This window comes from Hypanus sabinus, chromosome 3, assembly GCF_030144855.1.
Source record: "Hypanus sabinus isolate sHypSab1 chromosome 3, sHypSab1.hap1, whole genome shotgun sequence".
In the NCBI taxonomy this organism is placed as follows: domain Eukaryota; kingdom Metazoa; phylum Chordata; class Chondrichthyes; order Myliobatiformes; family Dasyatidae; genus Hypanus; species Hypanus sabinus.
Window position 1 is genome coordinate 76610396 of NC_082708.1, and position 13090 is coordinate 76623485.

Consider the following 13090-nt stretch of genomic DNA (forward strand, 5'->3'; position numbering starts at 1 on the left):
TTTATTTTTTGCATGATGTTGATATAATCTGGGGTCCTGCAGGCTCTGAAAGGTCTCAAGAAAACTTGAGGTGGTGTCAGTTTTCAGTCACTCTGTCCCAATTGTCAAAAACAATTTGTTTGCATATGTTTGTTGGAGATCAAGTTCAGAAATCAGAGTTGCAAAGGGACTTGGGAGTACTCCCTGAAGGTATGGAAGTTAAATTCAATGTCAGCATTCACTTTGAGAGGACTAGAATATAAACGCAAGGATTGAATGCCGATGAAGATAACAGAGTTAGTCTTTGAAATGTCAATTATAATCAATACCTGTACCTGGTTGGAAGTCCAAGAAGAGTTTGTTCATCTTATACACCAGGAAAGCTCGAGATCCTTTTTTACAAGGGCATCCTTTTAGAACATAAATGGTGAGGGGTTTCTTTAGCCAGAAGGTGGTGAATCTGTGGAATTCATTGCCACAGAGGACTGTGGATGTAAGTCATTGGTTTATCTAAAGCAGAGGTTGATAGGTTCTTGAGTAGTAAGAGCATCAAAGGTACAGGGAGAAGGCAGGAGAATGGGGTTGACAGGGATAATAAATCATCCATGATGGAATGTGATAGAATGACAGAGAAGACTGAATGGGCTGAATGGCCTAATGCTGCTTTTATCCCTTATGGTCTTGTATGTTGTAATATGTGTGTACAAATCAGGTGGACTGTGCCTGTTATTAAATAACCTGCATGTTTGTAGCATAAGTAATGTGTGGGACAGGTTAGTAGCTTGATTATTCCTCCAGGTTTCTGGTTCCAGAGACTTCTTATTTTTGACTGCAGTTTAGCTGTTGCTGCAGTATTACCTTGTTGGTATGAAAGTTGGTGCTGAAACCAGTTGCTTCTGGACCTGGGTAGCTTAGTTTGGTTTGGCTTTCCTCTGGGAACTGATCATGACTAGGAGAAGGAAGAGGGATCACGGACAGTGGGGTGTTAATGAGAAGTAGCTTCTGGTGGTGTCACGTTCCAGCCAGAGCAATGACATCATTGCCTATGGCAGTCAAGGTGACAATGGCGTTTAGTGGGTCTATGCCTGACTGTTTCCAGGCCACTGCTGTAGATACAGGCAACATTGTGACGTTGGTGTTTCATGGTTGTGTAAAGGAAACCATCAAGCTTCTCTGTACATGAAAAACAGCTCCAACATCTTACTTTCACTTGCTAAAGGCAAGCACGTAGTCAGCGCAAGAGTTTGTAAGCTTCCCAGTTGGGCATGTGCGTGCATTTGCATGCAACTTGTGCACTTTACCACGTTTTTGATATGGAAAGCGTTTTAAGTTTCCAGCTTCCATCATCCTGAGGCTGACCACTGTTCTTTTATAGTATAGCAGCCTTCAGGAGCACCTACATATGAATCAGAAGCAGGTTTATATTGCTCAGCCTCTGGTCTCCCATTTAAATAGAATCATGCTTGATCTGATTGTAATGCCAATTTTACATTCCGGTCTGCTCCTGGTAGTATTATTTTTTTTTACAAGTTAATCAATCTATTTTATTTGCATGTCATGAGGGAAAACCTTAAATAAGACCTTCACGAGCTTGCTCACCCCAATTCATTAGCGATCTATTTAGATTGCTTTGATGGAATCTCAGTCTTACAAATTTCAGACCAAAGGATTTTGTTTTAAGTGCAAAATGCAAACAAGTGATTTCAACCAATTGAAAGATGCTGATTATTCAGCATCATTAAAATACAAAATGCCTTAGTTCACTGTATTTGCAAACTTGTGATTTTTCACTTTTAATATAGTAAAACTTTGGAATAAGTTTCCTCGTTGGTACAGTCTTTATCCCAGTCTATAATCTGCCAGCAGCTTTTAGTTGGCTTCATTCTTTGACGCTTCATCAAAATTTTCAACGAGATCTGGGACATCGTCATCATCTTCGTCAATATCTTCAGCTTTGGGCGTTTTGTTATCCAGAACTTGCCGCGGCAACTGCTCAGCTAATTTTCTAAGACTTGTTAGACTGTCAGCTCCAAGCTGGCTGAGAATGCCTGGAAGCATTTCTGTTATCTGTTTTGTCTCAGCATGACCAGTAATTGCAAATGTATTGGCAGATAATGAGGCTTGCACTTTGGGATTATTGAAATTAATAACCTGACCGTCATCTTTTATCATGTTCACCTCCTCAATGCCAGCAATATTATTAACTGCTAGTTTCTTCAGTGAACTTTGCAATTTCTTGTCATCAGCTGTAGCTGTTCTATGCACTACCTTCTTCTTCCTGCGAGGTATGCCCTTTCCTCCCATCCGGACCTGAGCCTGTAGTTTTGCTAATTTTTCCTGATTCATAGTGTATAATCTTGTTATGTTTGTCCGGACCCAAAGGAAACACGCGGTGAGCAAGATGGCGGGTATGGAAAGAGCGCTCCTGGTAGTATTTTACTTGCATTCCTACTCAACTGTACTGGCATTTGGAGAACCAAGTCTAAAATTTCTAGCAAATATGGTTTGCTCTGCACTGCCATAGAATACTGAGGGAACAACTCTTGCTGTCAGATGAATATCTGAGTTAAAAAGGGGGCAACAATAGAATACAGAAGAACAGATTCAGGTTCCAGGTTTGGAAACTATGGAGGAATCTTTGACAGCTGTGCATTTAAAAGGGAAGATGAGGAGAAACATAGCAACAGGAACAATTAACGGAGCATGCCTAGAAACAATAAAAAGCTGAGAGTTCAACAAGTTTATTCTTTTAACGGGAGTATGGATGAACAGTTCAAGGAAGGAGTTAGAAGGAGAAAGCAGAACGTTTCCATTGCTCTCATTGAGCATAAACCAATTCCCTTTTATTAGATATTTGGCTTTTCAGCTCCTTCTGCTACAATATATCCGAAGAATCTGAATATTTTCAGCCCTGACTTTGCTTTCCCCTTCTAAAAAAGAATTCTACTTTTTCTCATGTCCTTTGGAGCTGAAAACACTTCATCCAATTTTCTATGACTGCATTGTTCAACCTTTAGATCTTCCGTTCATCACCACCTTTCTGCAACTTCTGGCCTGCCCAGTCACAGGTTCATCTCCATCTTAGATGATGTTACCCTTATTTGGACCATTGCTCAGTCATACATGGGTTAGACCTCCAGGTCCGCATGTTCTCTCCATGTTTTCATATGAATCATCTGATCTGATGAGTGGAAGTTCAATTTCCACACTGTGACCTGTGGGCAGCATTATTCCAGGAGCAGCCAGAGAGTTCATTCAGGAGGCTTATTGAGGTGCAGGACTAAAGCAAGTGCTGCCAAAGGGTTTCTGCCTGAAGCATCGACTGTACTCTTTTCCTAGATGCAGCCTGGCCTGCTGAGTTCCTCCAGCATTGTGTGTGTGTTGCTTGGATTTCCAGTATCTGCAGATTTTCTCTTGTCTATAAATAACAGGGCTTCAAGATGATGTATCAGTCTGGGCATTTGTCCACATGATGATTTATAACCATTCAGTAATATAAATGATGGTAACAGTGAATGTTGTGTGATTTACTTACTTTTAAATTTAGAAGAAACGCCTTTGTTCAAAGCCCTGAATCATGCATCTGTTCTTGCCTTTAGAACCCACTCATGCTCAAGCCCTGGCCTAGAACACATCAGAGTCCAGGACTAAGGTTGATCACCAGCACCAATGCTGTTTCCCCAACTTAAAGATGTAAAGGAGACCGCACTCACTACAACAGACAGGTAAAAGATCTGCTACATCCTGCTGCACACATTGAAAGATCTCAGCTTCCTTAGAAAATAGGGTCTGCTCATCCCCTTCTTGTAAATAGCCTTGGTGTTGGTTTTCCAGTCAAGTCTGTTGTCAAGGTGAACACCCAAGCATTTGTACTCCTCTACCACTGCAACTTCTTCTCTTGGAATGTATATAGGACTCATCACAGCCCTCTTCCTCCTAAAATCACATTCAGGAGCAGGTGCTTCCTCTTGCACCACTCCACAAACTTGTCCACTCTGTGCTCTGACTCCTACCATCTCTGATGCACCCAACCATGGCAGAGTCTTCAGGGAATGTAATGTATGGAAGCCAAACACAGCAGCTAGACTTCTATGTGTCGAAAAGTGGAGAGCCAGCACATTTTCGATGTGGATGGTTGACAAAAATCCAACCAGACTGGCGCACAATCAAAGCTCTCAGTGAGGCTTCAACAGGCAACTACAGCTGTTTATCTATTCCCTTCTCAGACACCTTCTGATTAGCATTAACCAGAGGTTGTCACAGCTGTTTAATGCTAATCAGAAGGTGTCTGAGAAGGGAATAGATAAACAGATTGAAGACTTGGCCAAAAGCTGTTCGGGATGACAAAAAGTTCAAAATGCACCCCACAGGCACCATTACACCCACGGGAGCAATCGTCACCACCATGGCAAAGAGTACATATTGACTTTGCTGGGCCCTTCATGTTTCTGATGGTACACAGAATGAAGTCACCCACCTGAGCAAAGACTGCTTCTGCCCTGAGAACTATCTTCGCCAGAAATGGCTTACCAGAACAAATTGTGAGTGACAATGGACCACAATACACGTCAGAAGAATTCCGATTGTTCATGAAGAAAAATGGCATCAGACATTTCATGTCAGCTCCTCAGCACCCAGCAATGAAAGGGTTAGCTACGAGAATGGGACCACTGATGTACACGCTGGATGTTGGAGATCGGACATGGAGACGTCACGTGGACCAGATACTGGATGCTCAACTGAGGAATGCACCTGAGTCGACTGTGTCCAACAAGACAGACACGTTACAGTCACCAGACTTACCGCTCAGTGATGATGTCACTGACAGCAATGTGTCACTGGAAACCGAGTACGTTGTCCTAGACAAGACCCCTGCCAAAACTGATGCCACTCCACAGGTCCAGGGGCATGGTGAGAACATTATCATTGACAAGGCCCCTGCTAAACCTGATGCCACTCCACAGGTCCAGGGGCATGGTGAGAACATTATCATTGACAAGGCCCCTGCCAAACCTAATGCCACTCCACAGGTCCAGGGGCACAATGAGAACATTATCATTGACGAGACCCCTGTCAAACCTGATGCCTCTCCACAGATCTAGAGATGTTATCCTGAATGAAACAGAGCACCACACGAAAGACTTATCCTTCAGTATAGTGATGCTAGTTATGGACTGTTACTGTGAAAGCATGTTTATTGGTTTATGCAAGGGAAATTGAATGTTCGTACATGTATAGTTTCATGTTGCATTAATCTAAAGAGGAGGAGGAATAATGTATGGATCTATTTCCTTTAAAGCAGTGAGTCCCATTCAGCACTACATATGACATGTTGTCTGAGCACATGCATTGTTTCTCTCGCTCTCTCTTGCTGCAATTTGAATATACCAGTTAAAGCCATCTCCTGTGTGCATGCTTTTTACTTAATTGATATGCAGCTGCACAGACAAAACATTTCTCCAGCATCCCCACCCCATTGTATGCCACCACAAAAACATTTCTCCACTTTCCATCTTGACACTCAAGGAAATCGTTTAGTGGCCCTGGAGCATCTCCCAAATTCAAAGAGGGTGAGCTGAGGTTATCATAGCTGGAGATTGGAGGATACCAAACAACTCATATCTTGTCTCCAGGGCAACCGCTACTGCTCACCTTTATTTCACTCAGAGAAACCCTCATAGAAATAGCGAATATTCCACTAAGATGGTGGCATGTATACACACAGCAGCCTCTCAGGGGTCAACCAAAAGTGCCTTTTTCTTTGTTAAATGTGTTTTTATACAGAGTAAGACTATTCTTGGCTCCAATAACTAAATGTACAGCAGGTCCACTGCATTGGAGAGCTGCTTGTTGTTTAGAATAGCTGGCCTGGGTGGTTCAGAGAAGGCAAGTCAACTCATTGGGCCAAGAGAGTCCTCTCAGGCTATTAGGGCAGGGAGGTCGAGTCAGCTGTCAGACCGTTGGGCTGAGTCGATCCATCAGGCCTGGGGTTTTGAGCTGGACTGTCAGGCCTGGGGATTCGAATTGGGTTATCAGGCCGGGAGATTTGAGTAGGGCCACTGAGCCGGGAGATTCGGAAGAACCAGAGTTGGTGCCTTCAATTTGCCGTGAAGGCGGCGTGCAGTGAAAACATGAGTGAATGTCTTGGAAGCTTCTTTTGTGTTTGCAAGACTCTGTTGGACATTGATTGCTGCAGGCCTTCTTCCTTTGTTTAGCAGTGAGGTAGGAGGTGAGGCAGCAGTGTCACCTCATTTGTAGTGAGGTCTAGGTCTCAGTCCTCAGGCTTGAGTTGTAGTGTAGCATCTGGGCTCAGTTGGTCTGGGGGCCTCTCCCTTTGGTGCTGCCCTCGAGTGTTGGATCAGTGGAATTACAGGCTGGGCTGCTGAGAAACATCAATTTGCAGGACTTGTCACTCAGGGACTCGGGCTAAAAATATGTTTTCTTATGTGACTATGTTCTTTTTTTCTTTCTTGTTACCTTGAATGCACATGTATGTTTTTGCACCCTGGCCCCAGAGTAATGCTATCTCATTCAGTGGTATCCTTGTATAGTTTGAATGACAATTAAACTTGCTTTGATTTGATTTGAATTAGAAGTGGTGTTAAGGAGTGTTAATATTTGGGCTGAGTGGACTTGTTACAATGTTAGTGAATTACTTTGCTGAGTAACCAGACCTGATCATCAGTGTTTAGGCTCCCTTCTAATCCAGCATATAAAGCTATAGTATTCATACAAAGACAGTTGGTCGCCTATACACATCAGGGGTGGAATGGGGAGTGGCATTTGGACATGAAACATATATCAGCAAGGTGGTGTGTAAGTGAAAACAGAGCCAACACAAAACCATTCTCTTAGCATCAGAGCCATTTTGCTTCAGACTCGTGTTAATTTGATACAATTCGGTGAGGCAGAATGGCAGAAGCGAGGCGAGTTGAGGGAACGCAAAGCAGAGTTAAGGTGGAGCCCTGGCCCAGGAGTGAGGAAAGACCCACAATTTGACGATTTAAGTGCTGAGTCGATTTGGAAAGGTCATGTAGGTGGTGGGGTCTGGGCCCGAGAGCAAGGATTGACCTGAGGTGTGGACGATTTGAGCGCTGGGGCAGATGGAAAAGGTCAGGTTTCTGGGACCAGAAGCGAGGGTCATGCTGGTTCATGTCACTGCTCCACGACGTTTACTGATATCTGCGCTGAACTGAGGCTGTGGCCAGCAACTAACAGCTTCTAAATCAGCTATGGAATCACTTTGGTAAACTTCAGTTCTGAATGCCAATTACTTACTTTATTGTTTGCACAGTTTGATTTTTCCCTCTGCACATTGGCTGTTCGGCAGTCTTCTTTTGTTTCAATGGGTTCCTTCGGGTTTCTTTGGCAGATCTGAAGGTTGTGTAAATTAAACCGACTTAGATAATAAATGTATCAAATTTAAACTTTGAATAATGAAAGTGCCAATACTAAACAGATTACTGATGATGGAAGGAGGAAATCTACAGGACTGAACCTGGCAGAGGGAAACTTCCTGCATGAATTTTGTATCACCGATCGTGGTGAAATTAGCTGGGATAGTCACCAATATCATTCCCATATATTGTTCTAAAAAAAGTCCTTTATTTGCACACTAGCAGCAATAGAAAGAAAGTAAAACAAGTAGAAAAAAATAAATTTGCCGATTTCTAGGTCTCTGTAGAATTGAGTGTTTGGAGGCAGCAAAGTTAAAACAACAACTTCAACCAAAGGTCAATGGTACTGTTCAGGCAGACTCAGATTTATTGTATTTATAATACATCCAAATACAACTCAACTTAGACAAAATGCTTATAGTATCAGTAAGGAATTAAAGCTACATCCAACTTTGGTTTATTTTTTCCAACATATTAGATGAAAAGTGATGGGACTCAGTTCCCTACATTCCACCACTTTTTATAAGTTAAATCATTTTCTGTTGAACTTGACCAGCAAAAGGAATTGGCCCTCATCTGCCTCCATAACATTTAGATGTTACTGAATAAAATATCTCACAAAACAGAAACAACAACATTTTTAAGTGTTAGAGAATAAATATTAAAGATAAATAAATATTAAACTGATGCAGACAAGAAATGCACCCTGACAGGACAATAAATATGATGCATATGTAACAGAATAATATTAAATTACTCAAACTGTCCAAATGTAAACAAGAATTGTGTCAATGCAACAATACTAAAGCCCCAATAATCTGTGATCCAGTTGTTCAGAAATCTTGAGGGTAGTATTGGTTTTATTTATCGCTACACTCATAGACCCATAATTCATAAATCTATATATTGATAGAGTCAGCTGAAACTCACTAGGTCCCTGATTCCCACGCTCCCTGTTCTGTTTCCTGGAAAATGTATTATAGTACTGTGTAACATTAAAAAATGGTGAATAAAATTGTGTTGCAATATCAGCACAGGTGACGTACTACAGTCCAGTAAACCTGCTGGGCTATCCTGCTGATATCCTAACGTTATCACATTATCAAGTTTTATGTTATGTGTGTTGCTTGGATTTCTAGCATCTGCAGATTTTCTCTTGTCTATATTCTGATTTGTTTGTTTGTGACTATTTAAGAACAATCTTTCTTAGCAAAGTTGCTGGAATTAAATCATGTAATGACTGTTTGACAAGTTGAGGTATTTAACATCCCAGTTCTGAATTGATTCGACGTATTTCAATGACACGTTGCTCACTCAGGCTGAAGATAAACAGAGATGACCGATGGAAGAAGAAAACATGTCCTGCAAGACAATATAAAAGAAAATCTCAATTGAGATTCAACAACACTTCACAGATACATTTTTTAATTTCTGCATTTGCAAGGTGTATTTTATGTTCTCTTTTATCTAAATAGCAATCGGTCCTGATGCAAGTTGGGGAAACCTGATTACAAAGATCCCTGAAGATCCTAACTGGAAGAAGTTGAGTCCTGGGTTTTCACTGTTGATGATAAAAGCAGAATGTTTTTTAAAAAAACTATTGTTCTAAATTTGTTTCAGGAACAATGCAGTTTCTGAAGTTGTTAATGACTAGGAAGGGGAATGAAATCAGCAGAGATTTATCAAGAAAAAACAACTGAACTTCTGAGTCAAGAAATACAAGGAAAACAGAGATAAATGGTCATTTGCCAACAATGTCCCTTTGAACTTAACAGTGGGATCTGAGAAGCCCCTGCATATATTTACCCTTTTATTCAAACACAAGGATGACAAACAAGAGAAAGTGAAGCTGTGTGTAACAGCACAGTACTAAATGTTTATTCGTCAGCATCATTATATGTATTTTCTTAATTAACCAGAAAAAATATTTATACCATTCTTAGTTACAGACCCAAGTTCAGTTCTGATCTCTGGTGTTGTCTTTTAGACTGCAGACATCCTGCTTTCTCCTGGATGCTCCAGGCCCCAGTTTCCATCAATGAAATAATTGCTCTTGGCTAGTTTACTTGGTTAGTGTAAATTGGAGTCATTATAGTGGGTAAGAGGGTCAAGGGGCCATATGTGACAGAATAGGGGACATGGAAATAAGAGTGAGGATCAGGTTGCTCTGAAAGTTAGTGTACAGTCAATGGACAGATGATCTCTTTCTGTGTCACAATGAAATATATGTTATGACTGTCCATAAACAAGAAACATTGGATTAAATTGCATTGAACCCAATATTGGCCAACTTAAATCACATCTTTAAAGAGATGGGATCAGATTTATAATCACAATAATGCACGTGATCAGGTTAACTCAGTGAAACCAAGTAAAATATTTCTGTAACAAAACTCTTGATATGTCAGTATCTGAATTAGGAATGGATGTAGTCTTTTGAGCCTCAAGAATCTGGCCTATTCTCTAATACCATGGATAAACTGATTGGGAGCTCAATGCATTCCTGCTACACTCAGCAGCCTTTCACCGCCTCAGCATGTGCTGGTTTTAATTGCAAAGGTAACCAAATACTGCATTAGTAATCGAAGAAAACACATTGTGCTATAAATACATACTTCAATATTACAGAAGATATCTATATCTGAATTTACCATTAAGTTCATATGCTGCGTTCAACCTCGAAGGAACTCCTGCCCAGTCATCTACAGTGCGGCGTGGGTAACCTTCATCCATCGTCTGCTTGATTTCATCATAACTAGAGAACAAAAGACAAGTAAAGGAAATAAACCAGCAATTTAAATAAGTTAGAACTGGATTGTATATATTCTTACAAAAAAAATCACAGAACTTATCCCAAAAATAAATGTAAACACTGTTCAGGTGGTTTACACCTAAACACAATTATGGGAAAGGGAACTACACAAGCCCTAAGGACTGAGTCCTCACTCAGTGTTTTGCCTCTCCAGACACTTGGTTCTGCAGTAAATAAAAGAGTGTTAAATCTGAAGGGCATCTTCTTCACAGAACGTGCTCCCCGGCTCACCGCCATGGAGTAGGTAGAGATGCAGCAGGAGGTTGAAGGGGAGTGGCTAAGGAGGCGTTCTTGGTCTGGCATAATAGTAGCTCTGTAGGAGCAGGTTATCATAGACTTCTCCATCAGTGACAGGAGCCCAGTGATGAAGCCTTGCTGAAAGACATTTCACCTCTTCACATGTCACCTTACACCGGCAAAGGGAAACTCCTCACAGAACATACACTTTATGCAGGGCTCTCAAATTTTTAGGTGAGGTACCACCCAGCAGGAAATAGAGAATTTATAGTAAGCCACTACAAAAGATAGTAAGCAACTCGGACAGGATTAAAAGAACGAGTCCCAGGTTACAATCAGTGATGGTGGACAGACACAGCAACAAATGAGAAGCCATCTCATCTGCATTCTTCCACGTTTGAAATATGAGGAGGGTCCCTTGGCATGCACTGGGAACTATCACTCTGCAGATTGTTTAGTCTTTTTATTAGAGAATCCTTTACAGTTCAGCCAGAAATAGTCACAAGTGATCAAATCTTCTGTGACTAACAGCTAAAAATTATGCACTAGATCATAAAACAGCCTGGTTGAAGTGCTCATATAAATGATTTATATCGATCAAACCATTACCTCCAATACTGCTCCTTTGCAAAGAATAATGTCTTTGAAGTCTTCTTAATATGAAAAGCAGCTTCTATTCTCCTGATGTGTCTTGGAATACCAAATTCATAGACAGACTTTGGATATCCGGGCAAAATGTCATAGCCATTAATGGCCCAGTATTTCATTCCTATTGGATTATAAAACATATGTTAATATCTGCACTTCAACAAAAATGTTTTCACTTCAATCATATCACCTCAAGGGGGCACCATTTTCTTTGGAATGCTATGCAGGCAACTAGTTCCCAAGACTCCCTTGACATTTTGCTTTCTCGTTGATGTCTTTTTACAGGACTTGCAATTCTGAGAAAGAACTTTGGATACCTCTAGAATATTATTGCTTCCAAAGCAAATAAATTATTCAAATTATCTAAAGACATGAATGAAAAATTAAATAGGAATGTGTTCTACCTTTTTGAAAGCATGAGCTAACTGATTCACTGCACTTCTGCTGCTTCCATCCCATAATCACACTGCTATGTTCTCCAGTGAAGAGAAAGGAGACAGACTCACCCCTAATGACAATGAGTAAACCACTTTCATGATTTTCATACGCAGCATGAATTTTGGCAGGAAGCTTTGGCCAGAACGTCTTTGTTAAACTCAGCTCAGAATTAGGTTGTTGTGGATGGTTCCTCCATAAAAACCTAGAGAAGTAGCAAGAATTTATTAGAACGTACCAGTAGTTCATCTGAGAAACTTCTGACACTTTTCACTACATATTTTCTTAATTTAATACTATATATGCAAATAATTTCAAAAAGGTTATTATTTTAGATATTCACAGATTTTAAAATGCAGAGATTTATTCCATACATGAATACCATTTCTAAATGATAAAAGTGAATACACTTGAAAATATTTCACTGGGGGCAGAAGACTATTGGATATTATAGGATTAAAAGGGCAAGTAATTTTACTTGCCAGAATAACTGGGTTTTTTTGTTTCATCAGTTGAACAGAGGGACCAAAGGAACAGGAATAGTCTATACAACCCTCTAACTTTCTCTAGGTTGATTCAGCACCTCGATGGGATCATTAACTTGGCTTTTGGAGAACCATAGGTCACAATGCATTACCAATCATTAGAAAAAGGTAGAAATATTTGCTAACAATTTACTCAACTGTTGTAAAAGCATTTGCAACATGAAACTACATTAATATTCTGGTTAACACAGTTCTGAAATATTCTGTACAAATCATACCCGTCCTTAAAATATAATATCTCTCCACGGAGAGTAGCAGCAGCATCAATGTACAAGTAATGATCACAGGCTTCGGGGGTTTTTACTGGTGGGGTATACTTCTTATTTGATGAACCTTGTGTAAAATAAACAAAGATATAGGAAAACATTGTCACAAATACTATTCAGTAGCATGACAGCTCTCACTGGCTGCAGCAGATTCACACCCAGACTCATTGTAATTCTAGTGTGAGTTTTGCAAGAGTTATAGCCCATCAACGACAATAACATTCCCAGTTAGGTTTGATGTTTTTTGTTCTGTTCATTCGCAAGAAGCCTAATTGCCCTCATTGAAATGGCGATAGTGACCTGCCTTCTAGAAACACCAAAGCACTTGCGGCAAAAATAAAAGCAGTGGATTGCTATATATTTCCCTTACTAATCTTCCGACTGCGGTTGAGGAAGGTGACAGCTCTGGAACACAATACGGGCAGAAAGTTTGTCATTTTGCTGATATAATGCTCAGAAAATGACTGTATTAATCTTTCAATGTATAAAACTCAGCCAAGGAAGTTTAACCAATATCTGCAAAGAAAGATATAGTAGAGAGAAAGTGTTCAACATACACTCTTTATGACTGATGTGTATCTAACTAAAGCTAAGTGCGAAGGAGACCTGCTGATCATGGTCTGAGTTATTGTTTCGTGTAGAAGACCATTCAATGAAGTGTATATAATGCTTAAAAATATCATTAAATTAGTGATGTATTGTTGTAAAATGCTGGAAAGCATTGTTTCTGGCTTTGGTTAATTAATGGAATTGAGGGTGTATACATACCCA

General features: G+C 40.4%; 1 protein-coding gene across 1 annotated transcript in view; it reads right to left on the reverse strand.

Annotated features, from left to right (window-relative positions):
• The window catches only part of LOC132390910 (uncharacterized), a 216221-nt gene that overhangs the window by 199323 nt on the left and 3808 nt on the right, over nucleotides 1-13090 (reverse strand). Inside the window, exons 5-8 of the mRNA XM_059963445.1 lie at nucleotides 12272-12386; nucleotides 11580-11713; nucleotides 11035-11194; nucleotides 10028-10131 (exon numbers count right to left, since the gene is read on the reverse strand). Coding sequence (XP_059819428.1) covers nucleotides 10028-10131; nucleotides 11035-11194; nucleotides 11580-11713; nucleotides 12272-12386 — 513 coding nt within the window. The remainder of the gene's footprint in view (nucleotides 1-10027; nucleotides 10132-11034; nucleotides 11195-11579; nucleotides 11714-12271; nucleotides 12387-13090) is intronic.